The 13,373-nt window shown below is 39.0% G+C and overlaps 1 protein-coding gene across 4 annotated transcripts in view; it reads right to left on the reverse strand.

Moving 5' to 3' along the window:
- The window catches only part of ZNF407 (zinc finger protein 407), a 428,050-nt gene that overhangs the window by 271,694 nt on the left and 142,983 nt on the right, over positions 1–13,373 (reverse strand). For all 4 annotated transcript variants that reach the window (XM_049697648.1, XM_004280012.4, XM_049697649.1 and 1 more), the window contains exon 4: positions 648–722. In XM_049697648.1, coding sequence (XP_049553605.1) covers positions 648–722 — 75 coding nt within the window. The remainder of the gene's footprint in view (positions 1–647; positions 723–13,373) is intronic.

Consider the following 13,373-nt stretch of genomic DNA (forward strand, 5'->3'; position numbering starts at 1 on the left):
TTTAGCTCATTCTGATGCATTTGCAGAGGTCAATTCCCTCTAATTTAACTCTTCTACTGTTTCAAGGTTGTTTCACAAATTCAAATCCCTCAAATCTTTTCAAATATTCTTAGATTGAATTTTCTACAATTAAAATGCAACATTAAATTCTTATTGGAAAAGACGCAGATGAAGAGAACGGACTTGAGGACACAGGGAGGGGGAAGGGTAAGCTGGGACGAAGTGAGAGAATGGCATGGACATATATACACTACAAAATGTAAAATAGATAGCTAGTGGGAAGCAGCCGCATAGCACAGGGAGATCAGCTAGGTGCTTTGTGACCGCCTAGAGGGATGGGATAGGGAAGGTGGGAGGGAGACGCAAGAGGGAGGAAATATGGTGATATATGTATGCATATAGATGATTCACTTTGTTATACAGCAGAAACTAACACAACACTGTAAAGCAATTATACTCCAATAAAGTTGTTAAAAAAAATTCTTATGGGAGAATGGCATAAAATATGATATTCAACAACAGAGTACCACTAATGTAGAACATGACAAACTGACTTGATAAAGTTCTAGGAGTCACCCCACTAAACAAAATCTAAAATGAAAACATAATTATATTAGTTAAATTTTTTAAAAATGGATGAAAATTACCTTTCTTTTGGTGTGCCAACTCCATGTTTTCCCAGTAGATGAGTATTTAGGTGTTTCTTCATTACAAAAGCAACCCTAAAAAAAAAAAAAAAAAAAAAGTTATTATAGAACTAAAACTTAACTCTCTGCTAGAAATACATACTAAATTTTTAAAAAATAGACATGGATTTTATATATAAATATATATATGTAACATGAATATATATCTATAACATGAAAATGCACATTACAATGGCACTAAATTCTAAGCAGAAAGCTTGCATACAGATTAATATACTGCAATACCTGAAAACCAGAAGAAATAGCTGCATTTAAATTCACTGGTTCATTTTCTCACTTGAGTAGACGAACAGGGACCAAACCAATGATTTTAGTTCTTTAGTCACTGTCTTCACTGTCAGTTAGTAAGAAAGATAAAGCAACACCTCAGTATCACATTCCCTGCCCCTTAGTTGATCCCACACTTCAATCATGAAATGAGTTTGAGAAAATGTCATTTTATTAAACATTTAAGGGACTGTAAAAGAGAAAATGAATAGCCTTCATGAAGCTTCCTTAAAAACATGGTAATTATTTGGAGAGGTTTTTTAAAAATGATATGTTTACCATGTCTGCAATACAAGCAAAAAAAAAAAAAATGTACTTAAGTGCCCAGAAGGTATCAATAACTAAAACAAGCAAAAAGTATTACCTGATGCTATCTTATTTTACATACAAATCAGATCACTTAATTCAATTTTGTTGACATAGATATGAAATGGACAGGAATCAGGAGCCAGTGCATAGTGCACCATTCTTCTGCATATATAGAGTACAACACAATTTAATTACGTCGTGTGAGTATTTAAAACAATTTAGATCTCATTCAGAAGCATCAGACTAAAATGGCTCTCTTGATAAGCAAAAAAATTTTACTATTGTAACTTTAAGTGTAAAAGGGGCTTGCAAACATTTTTGTTAATTACGTATTACAGCTGTCCTTCATAAAGTTACTAATAGCTGAAAGGCAACAGAATCTATTTGCATATATACATGAAAGGCATGGCATGTGCAAAAATATGATTTTAATTAGCATTCTATGATATGAAGGGCTACAAATCAAATTGGCATGTTATAAGATTCTTACCATTAAACACTGAATTCATCTGGACGTGTTTGCACAAACAGGCAACACAAGACTATAAAGTACTGTGGCTTTATGGAAGAGACGTGTGTCAAAAGCCAAGACAAAAATGTGAATGCTCCTTTTCATGTCTGGTCTATTTTGGTTATTTTCATATAATATTAGGGAACCTCAGTTTTGAGGCTAAAATAATATGTTTGTATTTTTTTAATGACTGAGTCCATTATTCAAGTAATGCATTTGTATAACACTAAAAATAGCATTCATTCTTTTCTCTACACTGAGTAACAATTATGGACAACACATGCTTTACAACTATAAATAACCAATCATACCACCAATCCATAAAATGAAAAAATGATTATTACATACAAAGAATCAAACTGTGATGATGTTAAGTGCTTAACAAAAATTACAGTATAAGATATTCTATATTTGTTTGTTTGATTTGAACAAAATAAATAATATTTTTCATTTCCTTAAAAAAGAATACAGCAATAACAACAGTCCATTGAAGTCATAACTTCCCTACTGTCCTCTATTTTCCTATAATTAAAAAAACATAAAGCTAATAGCAAAGAGCAAAGGTTAAGAACCCAGAGTTGCAAAGCACAGCTTATTTATATGACCAAGTATAATTTAAGAGATCTGAGCTTAGAAACCACAGTGTAGCTTTTAAAAGACAAAAATTTTATTAATTAAAATGTTTCAGGTTTAAGAAGTAAAACAAAAATATTACACTGCACAAGGGAACAAACTAAAGTACACAGAGAAGGAAAGCTTCTTCTTATAATTTAACATTCTGACATAATCTGCTGGATGTCTATAATACTAAATTATCTACAGGAATAACAATTTTTTATTATTATGGGGAAGAATTTACAATACTAAAACACAGCTCAATTGTAGTCAAATGCAAAATATTTATTCATCCAAAACCCGACATAAAGTAACTATAAATTCTTTTAATTTGGTCTAACTGAAGTATGTGTAGTGTAAAAGTCTCAACATCATCTGCAGTGAAACAATATAAGCCAAGCATGACCGACTAAAATAAACTTCCCAACCTCCATGGATAATAAGATTGCCAGTAATTTGTGTTTACTGAACGGAGACTATCCTTCACTGCCACCATAAGAGTATTAATATTTTAACATAATAATGGTTGTTTTGGAAAGTTTATAATCTAGATACCACCAGAAATAAAACAAAAATAATCCTGAATCTGAAAAGCTATACAACTGAAATGCCTTGCTCCCAATGAGCACACGTGACTTAACACTTTGCTTGTTTCCATTCATTCACTGGTGACTATGTACCAGCCATGGGCAGGTTCTGCATGTAGGATGCAAAATCAGATGGTTAAAGTCGCGTCTTCACGGAGCCTCCCTTCTATAACCTGTGGCTTCTCATCAGGACGAAGCAGCAGCACTCAGCCTGCCACGCTCCCGCACGGACTCCCCTAATCATGTGTACACAAGCTAGTGCGTGTGCTAAAAGCAGGACCTACCCTAGACAGGAACGGTCTAGGCAACTGTGGTACACAGGTGATCAAACAAAGAGAAGTCCCTGCCTCGGAAACCGTAAAACCTAGTGAGGGAAACAGATGACAAGAACAAAAGCTACAATACAGAGCATCTTAAAGAGTGAAGAAAAGTGGTGGGAGAGAAAACAAAATAGAGAAGGAAGAGCTGAAACCTCAGCAGGGGATCAGCATTTTACATTTGGGTGGCTCAGGACTGCAGTGGCGAGCTGGGTATTCCACCAAGCAGGGGGCAGCAGGCCACAGAAGGAAGGGCAGCCACGGAGCCCTGGGGCACGAGCCCGTGGGGCCGTCCGCAGTGGAATGCGGAGCAGAGGAGGGACGAGGTGGTGGCCGGGCACTGGGGGAGGTACCAAGCTCCTAGGCCACACAGTCTGGGCTGGCACTGAGTGAGAAGGAAAGCGTCGCAGGCGTCTGAACGGAGGACAGATGTGCGGGACTCGCGTTTTAATAGAGTCCTCTAGCTGTTCTGTTTAGCACAGACTGTGGGGGCAGGGGAAGGGGGCGGTGCGGGGACACAGAGAGAGGGAGGAACTAACTGGCCCTTGCAATAATCCAGGCAGAGGTGACAGTGCTTTGGACCGAGGGCCGGCGGTAGAGAAGAGATCTGGTCAAATTCTAGACACGTATTTGTGATTAGAACCAAACATTTCCCTAGGGACTGCACATGGAGTCTGGAGGAGAGGAGTCAAAGACAACATCAAAGATTTCAGCCCGGGAAAAACTGAGCTAGTCTGAAGGAGAACATCATTTTAGGACATGTTCAATGAGGAAGCCCACTGACATCCAAGACGGGTCTCTAACAGGAGGCTGAATCTACTGGTCTTGAGTTCAAGGGCAAGATTCACGCTAGAAATATATACTCCAAAGCTATCCATCTGGCAAGTGCCTAACAATCTAAAGGAACACCTTGAAATAATAAAAAGTAGTATTGTTTAAAGTATGATTGATTTCCAAGTATCTATAACTGCCTGAAACAGCATCATTTGAAATTGTTTTTGGTGTCAAAAGAACAACACAACAGTAGCATTTGCAAACTAGCTACAGATTTCTACTTTTTAGTACAAACATTTCAGATTTGAACTCCTAATTTTAAAATAATTTTTCTTACACTATATGGAGATAGAATACAAACCTCTTCCTTCAGCCCCTCAGATTTTCTCACTGCAGAATTATTTCACTTGTGAGTCACGAAAGATTATCTGACTCACCTATGAAAGCAAATACAATACAAAACCGTGACTACAGAGAACAGGATGTGAAAAGCAGGAGACACCCAGAGCCACAGCACCCTTGCACTCCCGCCTCACACAGTGCAAGGCAGGGTGCTCAACTCAGGGGCCAAAAGTCAGGTTTGCACAGGCTGTGCTTCTCCTGAACTCAAGGCAAGAGAAGCAGCAGCAGCAACAGCAGCTTCCCTGAATTTTTATGTTGTTTGTTTCCCTCATCTGTCGAATAAGGTCAGATGCTCCTGAAAGACAGGCCTATAAGATACAATATCCAACTCCTCAAAAATTTCTGATGATCAGGTCCATGTAGGCACTATAGGTTACAGGAAAGAAAGTGCATTTGCTGCTAAGAAGTTAAAATCTAAACACAATAAGTTAAAAGAAAATTTCTAAGAACTCATTACTATCTGACTATGATGCGTGCACAGTCACTTATCCTTTTAGTCTTAATGAGGGATCTGTAGTAATCCACCCATTTCTCCCAGCTGGTCCCCCTCTACACCAGTGCCACACACCTCGCAAACAGCTTGTCAGAGCACAGGGGCCACACAGTGAAAAGCTGAGTGGACCAAACAAGAATATAATTGACAGTTTTTCATCACTGCTGAAGAAGCAGAAAATTTTAAAAAACAACAGCAAGCTGCAAGGTTAGCCGGCCAAGGCTACCTGAGGAACAAGAAACAAAGCCCTCGCAAGCAGACGCTTGTGGCCGTGTTCTTGGTCAAGGCTGGTTAACTCCTCAGGTTGGGTTGACCATGCAGCATTTGTCCCCCTGGTAGCACTTCAAGTACAAGTGAGAACAGGTGACTCCTGTCAGGGCTCTGCCATTTACGGCTCCTGTAACTTTGAGAATTTTAAGAACACTCTCCGAGTAGCAGTTTCCTCAGTTGAAACATGAGGAAAGCAATACTTCATAGGAGTTTTGTGAGAGTTAAATAAAACAACATAAACACAATGTGGCATAAGGAGCAGATAAAGACAACTTAATAAATAATAGCTAATATTAGTACTGCTATTTTTAGAATAGTGTCCGTGACACAGTTACATCTAGAAAAAAAATAGTTTAAGGATTTCAACTCTGAAAGCCTCCATTCCTTGAGCCAGTTCAGATAGCATCTTAACTGATATGCAGAACAACTTAAATGAAATTTCAGCAGATGCAGCAAGACTACCTAGAAAATCAAGATGCAAAGATCTGACAAGTCTACCACGTCAAACAACAGTGCCTACCTATGTGAAAGCCACTGACCCGAGATGTAAATTCGATACCCATTTCTGTTTACACTAATCCCCAAGAAGGCGGCTGGGGCCAGGAAAGAATAATGCACTCCACAACTGAGCGATAGCAACAAGCAAAGAATAATGGACCATCACACACATCCAAATGTCCAGCAACCCAAGGTTCTGTTTTGTCCCTCTTGATAGTTTTGAATTTGAATGGTAAAAATAAAAATTTTAACTAACTTGGAGAAAAAAATGGCCTGAATGAGTGAAAACTCTAAACTTTGAATTTTGATATATCTTTAAAAGAAACTCATATTTGGTTTTTTCAAAGTGTTTATACATATATTCTAAATCCTAGAATCTCATAAGAAAGCAAATCTACACAAAAACTGCATCACCAATAATCCTGTGTCTGCTGTCAGAACTTCAGAGACAGCCCTATAAAAGAGCCCACCGTTCTGAGCTTTGCATAACCAAGTCACGCTTTGGACCTACTCCTCCACCACAATCCCTTCACTTTCCCTTCTGGCCTCTACAAAAGGCCCTCACCTTCCTACCAGGTGCAGAACTCAGGGTTCCTAGTAATCCTCCAGGTGCTAATATAGATGCAGCAGACACTCGGGAAGAATACCTCACAGGTGATACCCAACCTTCTTCCCTCTGAAGTAAGATGGAGCCAAGATGGTATTGACAGTTAAGGAGTGTAACTCTGGAAATAAACTCCCTGGGTTTCCATCCCTGGGCCACCATTAATTCTCTCTGTAAACTGAGACCTGTTATTTAACGAGGTGCCTTTGGTTCCTTCTCACATAAGATGGAATGGTGGTCATGAGGGTTACATGATTAATGCCTGGTGCCTGACACACTCTTAGCCTCATATAAACCTTTGCCACTTTTAGCGATTGAGCACCCCAGGCTCGAAGGTTCAAGAAATAATGAACACCCCCAATATTCTACCTCATTCCCACTGGCCAGTGCCTCTCGAGTACTGGGCACCACGTTAGCAGGAAGAGCATGCCTACCCTTCTGTGAATCTGTATAGGAACACTATGTTCACAGGAACTACAATGCCATTCAGTGTGATTCAATTCAAACACTAATTAAAAGATTCACATGTTTTAATAAGCAAGCACCAGGGACCCAAAAATAAATAGCATTCAGACCTAACCAAGGAACAGACAGGAGAAGGATGAACGACGATAGAACAGCGTCAGGCGCAATGACTGAGGTAGCAGGTACGGAGAGAGCAAACAGCAGGAGCTTCTAGAAAAGTTCCAACGAAGTCTGGGAACAGAATGGTTAAACTGGCTTGTGGGCACAGATTCCAGGCGCATGGAACAGGACGTACAGTTTGGAACAAAATAACAGAGAAAGGTCAAGAAACATTGCTAGAGAATTAAGTGAAAATTTGAGACAACAAAGAAAACAAGCAGAATTCTCATTGTGAAGGGTCTTATAAATCATGCCAAAAACTTCAGATTTTATCCAGATTCTCAACATTGCCAAATATCCTACAGATGACTGTTCCGCAGAATGTTAACAGTGATGTTACCCAAAGACGTAGGGATGGGGGGTGGTATGGAATAAGACTGGACAGGCCCAGATCAGAGGAGTAAACACTGCAGACTTCAAGTCAGGGCGGCGCTGGTGAGCGCTGGGCACCAAGCGAGGGAGGAGGACTGGACCACTTTCTCTACACCTGCTCACCACTAAGTACCTTCCTCAGAGCAGATCTATGCACATCTCCTAGAACTGCGTCTTCAGGATTTAGAAAATGCCGCCGTAGAGTCAGAGGAATTTTGAGACTGGGACATAAAAATGACTGGCTCACACTTCATAAGGCACAGGTTTTGCAGTCAAGCAGCACTGAGATCAGATCCTGAGTCTACCACTTACCATATGGGTGATCCTGCACAATTCTTTAAATCACACGAATCCTCTGCTCCCTAATTTGTAGTGTGGGGATCATCACACTTACCTCAGAAAGTTATAAAAATGCATTACTTGGCACAGTGGCTGTTACACGGTCATCATTCAAGTTTTAGATACACAAAAATATATTATCTATAATGTGATTTGACTTTTGGAGCAAATGCCCCTTGTTATTAAAAATATATAGAAATTGCTACCATTTTGCTTGATATGTCTGTTTTATGATTAATAAGGTATTACCACTCTGAAAACGTCCTTAAATGAATAGATTATTTTTATACTATAGTTTTACAATAATTTCAATTATTTAATGGTATCGGTATAAAAGAGAGATGAATTATAGATTTTCAGTATTGCAGTAAGTGTACATTTCTCCTACTGACTCTACATCACAAGAGCAATGGCTTCTGAAAGATGTCCACCTCCACATCTCGTGAAACCTGTTAGGTTACGTGGCATGCAAATGGAACTACGGTCACTGAACAGCTGGCTTTAAAATAAGAAAACTATTCTGGAGTATCTGGGTGGACTCAATGTAATCTGTGTCCTTAGAAGTGGAAGAGGCAGACAGAAGAAAGGAGGCAGAGAAAGGGGGATGACTCTGAGGGCAGGGTCACAGAGATGCTATGCTGCTCAGCTGGAAGGTGAAGAATTGGACCAGGAGCCAAGGAATGCACGTGGCCGCTAGAAGCGGACACTGTGTGAATATCCTGCTTCCTAACAACCAGCTCCCAGAGGCTGCGGGGCTCACTGACGAAGCTTACCCATCTCAGTGATTACAAGGAGTGCTGCAGGATGGCAGTGTTCTAATTCTATCACGCCTTCGACATTTATTAGCTGGCATTCTTCTATAAAGAACCTCAGGATTTTGCCCTTGTCTGTCCCATCTGCTCTCTCTAGCTCTCTTTCAAGAGCACTTTAAATGGACTCTGGGATTTTCACTTTTATGCCATGCTTCATAATCAATTATCATAACTATGCTTTGTAATTCTCATACTATCCCCAAATTGGCCACTGGAAGCCCCTTAAAGCTGGCTTCTATGTCCTTTTGACATCACTCCTCTTAGCGTTCAGGCTCTTCCTTACTTTCTAGCAGAAGATGTTCCAGGCTCACCATGTCCTTCCCCTGCTGTAGACCTGATCAGCCCTGGTTTCTTAGAGTAAGGAGTGGTATTTACAAGGCAAGACCTAGATGCTAGCTATGACAGCTGCTGTTTGGAATATCACTGGGTCCAAGCCCTCTCAATATACAAAGGTAGGAAATAAATCAACGAACACAAATAAATAACCATATGGCAGGCAGGAAAGGAAACAGAGAGGATCTCAACTGTAATGGCCACACTTGGTACATGAGCATTCGTCGTAACAATCAATCATATCTTTTCATTATTCTACAATACTTTGTAGTATATTTTCAAGTGGTATACAAATACATTTCTGTAAACAAATCATATTTTATCCATAGAAGCAAAACTTTCTATCCAGATAATTCTTTTCTGTGAATCATTAAGGTGTAAACATACTGCTCACTATTACTTTCTTAAACTCTAATAACTTGGCTTCTGGTGCGAGTTCTTCTAACCCATTTCTGAGCACTTCCTGCTTCTCACTGTTGTCGATTCTGGTTCCTCCTCTCATCCTCTTACGGTGACACTTTTATTCGTATACAGTCTTATTTCAAAGGTATAGTTCAATTCCTGGGCTTCAGTGCATAACCTCTTTTTGAGTGACGGACATCTCCACCCACGGCCTTTGCAAGGGCCCTTCTTCTTGTCTGAATTGCTGATACCTTAAAACATATCCAACACTCAGCCATGATCTTCCCTCACTAAGGGGCTGCTCCAGACCTCCCTAATTCTACCAACTGTACCAGCTTCCCAATTTAATAATCATATTCTCGTGTTTATAAGTCATCAATTGCTTCTTCACAACTGCTCCCTCTCAAGACCGTACTTCTCTCTCTACTATAATTACGCTAGACCAAACCATTTTATTGAAGTGCTATAGCTTCAAGATGCTCTCCATTACAGTTCACCCTATATACCGCCATCACCCAATCTTCCTATAAGTATGTTCCTACTGCAGCTTAGCTCATAAACACTTTATGCTTCCCTGTCTGAACTGAATGAAGCACCAAGTCCTAAGCAAACACATTAGTCTTCAATAGTCATTCTGGACCAGTTATTCCAACTTCTGGACGTACCCTCAAGAAAGAACCTTAAATGAAGGCCAAAAAAAACAGTCCAACAAAAAAATGAAAACACCCTAAGTGTGCAATAGTAGTGGCATTATTAGAATATTATGCATCAATAAAAGATACAGAATGTTTCTCAGGAGATATTAGATTTAAAAGGGAGAAAAGTACTACATACAGTGTAATCCCATGTATATATATGTATGTGCATTTTTGTTTTCTCACATATACACATACAAATATATATAAAGAAAAGCAAATACCAGGCAAATTCGCTCTGATATGAGATCTAGTTTTAGATTATTTATATTCTTTGTTTTTCTATAATAAGTAAAAATTTTTGAAGCAAAATGATGCTTCATATTTTACACAGCATGTTTTATGTTTCCTCAATGGCTCCGCATAACCGAATGAGTAAGTGGTGGAGGCATTATCAGCTCAACCCGAGAGAAGAGGGAATTGAGGCTCAGAGAAGATAAGTGACTTTGACTTTTTCAAGAAAATGTGGCAAAGGAGCTGAAAATGCAAAAGTAGGATTCATGCCTGGTGACCTTTATATAGAGCTCTTCCCACCATTCCACACCCCCTGACTAATGAAAGATTATACCCTCATGGAAAACAAGAAAAAAGAAAAACTACAGAAATAAAAGGGTTCACAAATAAAATCATTACAGTATATTCAACGCTGTTCTAAATGAGTACGAACCTTTCTAAACTAATGAGTGAAAAACCAAGTAGCTGATATTGGACAGATTTTTTTTTAATTCACCAAGATTAGAAAAGTGCTCATAATATTTAAAAAGAAAATATTTATCATATGTTGAAGGTACAAACTAAAAATTAATGACCTGTGAAACAGGTCAGACAAAAATAAATATGTACAGTCAGTTAACAAGTATAATTATGCTTAGAAATAAATATAAAGATGCTGATCATTATTAAATGAACACCCAATTGAGATAAACTGCATTGGTTTTATTATCAACAAAAATCAAGATAAAATAAAATATTTTACCCTCAAAGTGTTGGAAATCAAGATCATGCTAATATTAGTGTGATAACGTAAAATACGTTGTACAATGTTTTAAAAACCTAAGTGAAGCACTAAACTTTCATTTACGTAATACATAAAATAAAATACATTATATATCATCGTCAATATATTTGAAAGCAGCTTCCAATTACACTGTTCAACCATGACTTCATGGAAAAATTTTTCTCATCCACTTATCTTACCTATAAATGAGCACATTAACTTACAGGAACACAGAAAAACCTGAAGTTCAAATGAATTCTAATCTGTCCAAAAATTTACCTTGCAAATAAAGGAAAAATCTACAATTCCGTGATATTTGTTTACTCCAAATTCAGAAGTTAACAGGCATTAAATAATACTTAAAAACCACATTTCTCAAACTCTTTCACCAAATCATTGCTAGGCCAGACCAAGTATGTCTTCCATTGTTTCTGAAGTATCTTAAGGCATAATTTCTCAGAATGCTATTGCCTTTTTTGGTTATAATCACCACATAGAACCGACTACTTCCACATTTGAAATGTTTATCCTTGTAATTTTACATAAAGAAACTCCCTTCAAAAACAAATTATCAACATCCCAAAATTTAGAATTACCAAGAATCCTTTAAAATTATAATTTTAATTTTCCTATATGGCTCTGCTTCTCCATGAAAATAAATGCTATTATGTTTATTGAAAATCCCCATGGAGAAACAAAACTTGGAAATTTTTGTTCCTTCACAAGAAACAAAAACTTTTCTAAGTGTCACATGTCTCCTGAGAGTAAGCATTCTGTGTCCAAAAACTAGCAGTGAGCTTTTAGATTTTATAAAATGTTAGCGAGAGCAATCAGAAACAGCCTTCTGAGAAAACTATGAGGTAGTGGCACAAACACAAACACACTCACACACCATTTCCTGCACTACAAAAAGGAGGAAGGGGAGACCTTCAGCAAGTTACTACTCCTTATTTCTAGAGCTGATCTTGTCAATTAATGCAATTATTAGTATTGTCAGAACTATAAATATTACACCCCCAAAACCTTAATATTACATTGTAGACTTCCAAATATTAACTACATTCTTAACAATAATGAAAGCAATCACATATTCAGGTATTTTTTTTTTTTTTTGCGGTACGCAGGCCTCTCACTATCGTGGCCTCTCCCATTGCAGAGCACAGGCTCCGGACGCGCAGGCCCAGCGGCCATGGCCCACGGGCCCAGCCGCTCCGCGGCATGTGGGATCCTCCCGGACCGGGGCACGAACCCGCGTCCCCCGCACTGGCAGGCGGACTCCCAACCACTGCGCCACCAGGGAAGCCCTCAGGTATTTTTTTTGTTTTGCTTGTTTGTACAGAGGGAGATTGCCAACCTCTGTTCTGAGTGTTTACATCTACCAACTTAGTTAACCCTTAAAACAACCTAACTGATGGATGAAAAGCATGAGGAGCTTTAAATATACTTTAAGTAACTTAATCTACTTTAAGCAACTCCTCTGAGGTTGCACAGCTAGTGAATGGCAGAGCTGTGATCTGAACACAGGTTGTCTGATCAGAGCCCATATACCGTACTTGATCACTAAATCGTTCTTTCACTCTTCACCTTATAAATTATAATTAAGGTATTAGGCCTTATTTCAGGTGTCTGCTGCATTAGTTTGTTTGCTTTTTTAACTAAAAAGTCTCCTGCCAAAACAAGTAAGGAAATAAATAATGTAAGTGTATTTTATTTCTGAGTTCAAGAAACAACACGGGTTAAGCAGGATATTTTTTAAATGCTGAAATGGAGAGGCAAAAAGCTGGTCTAATCTAGGGTCTGAAATTAACAGTAACTTGACCTTGGTTCAGATCATAACAATGAAACATAAGGCAAAATGAAATCACTGATACCTAAATTTTGAAAAAAGATACAATGAGTTTAGTAAACAACTGTATTAGTGACAAACTACAGAATAAGGATTTCCATAACCAGTGAAATGATACGTAGAAGGGGAAGCAAAAATTAACACTGTTAGACATGTTCAAACGGTCCCAGTGTGACAAGGAAGGAAGGAAGGAAGGAAGAGGTGAGACAGAAGACTCTGAACGTGAGCTATATGCACTGAAAACCTTCCCAAGGAGCCCTTTACCTGGAGCTACCTAAACCCCTCTGAAGGTGGCAAACAAGGGTGGGAGCTCCGGTTACTGTTAGATATAATCCTGGGAAAGGAAACTGTTAATACGGTCAACAGAAATCCGAATACATGCAGCACCCTAGGGAAAAGTGCAGTCCAAGGCCCAGAGTGCAGCCTGGGGCTGAGTCCAGCCATACCGTGACCGGATGAGGACACCACCTCTCCTCCCCAGGGCTGCTGTGACATGACATGACAGGAAGTGTGGCAGGGCTTCTGGGAGTGCCAGGAGCAAGCGAGCCCTCAGGAACTGTCAGCTGATTTTACAGTGATGATGAAGACTAGGGTTCCTC

The sequence above is a fragment of the Orcinus orca genome, chromosome 15, assembly GCF_937001465.1.
Source record: "Orcinus orca chromosome 15, mOrcOrc1.1, whole genome shotgun sequence".
NCBI classification, from domain to species: domain Eukaryota; kingdom Metazoa; phylum Chordata; class Mammalia; order Artiodactyla; family Delphinidae; genus Orcinus; species Orcinus orca.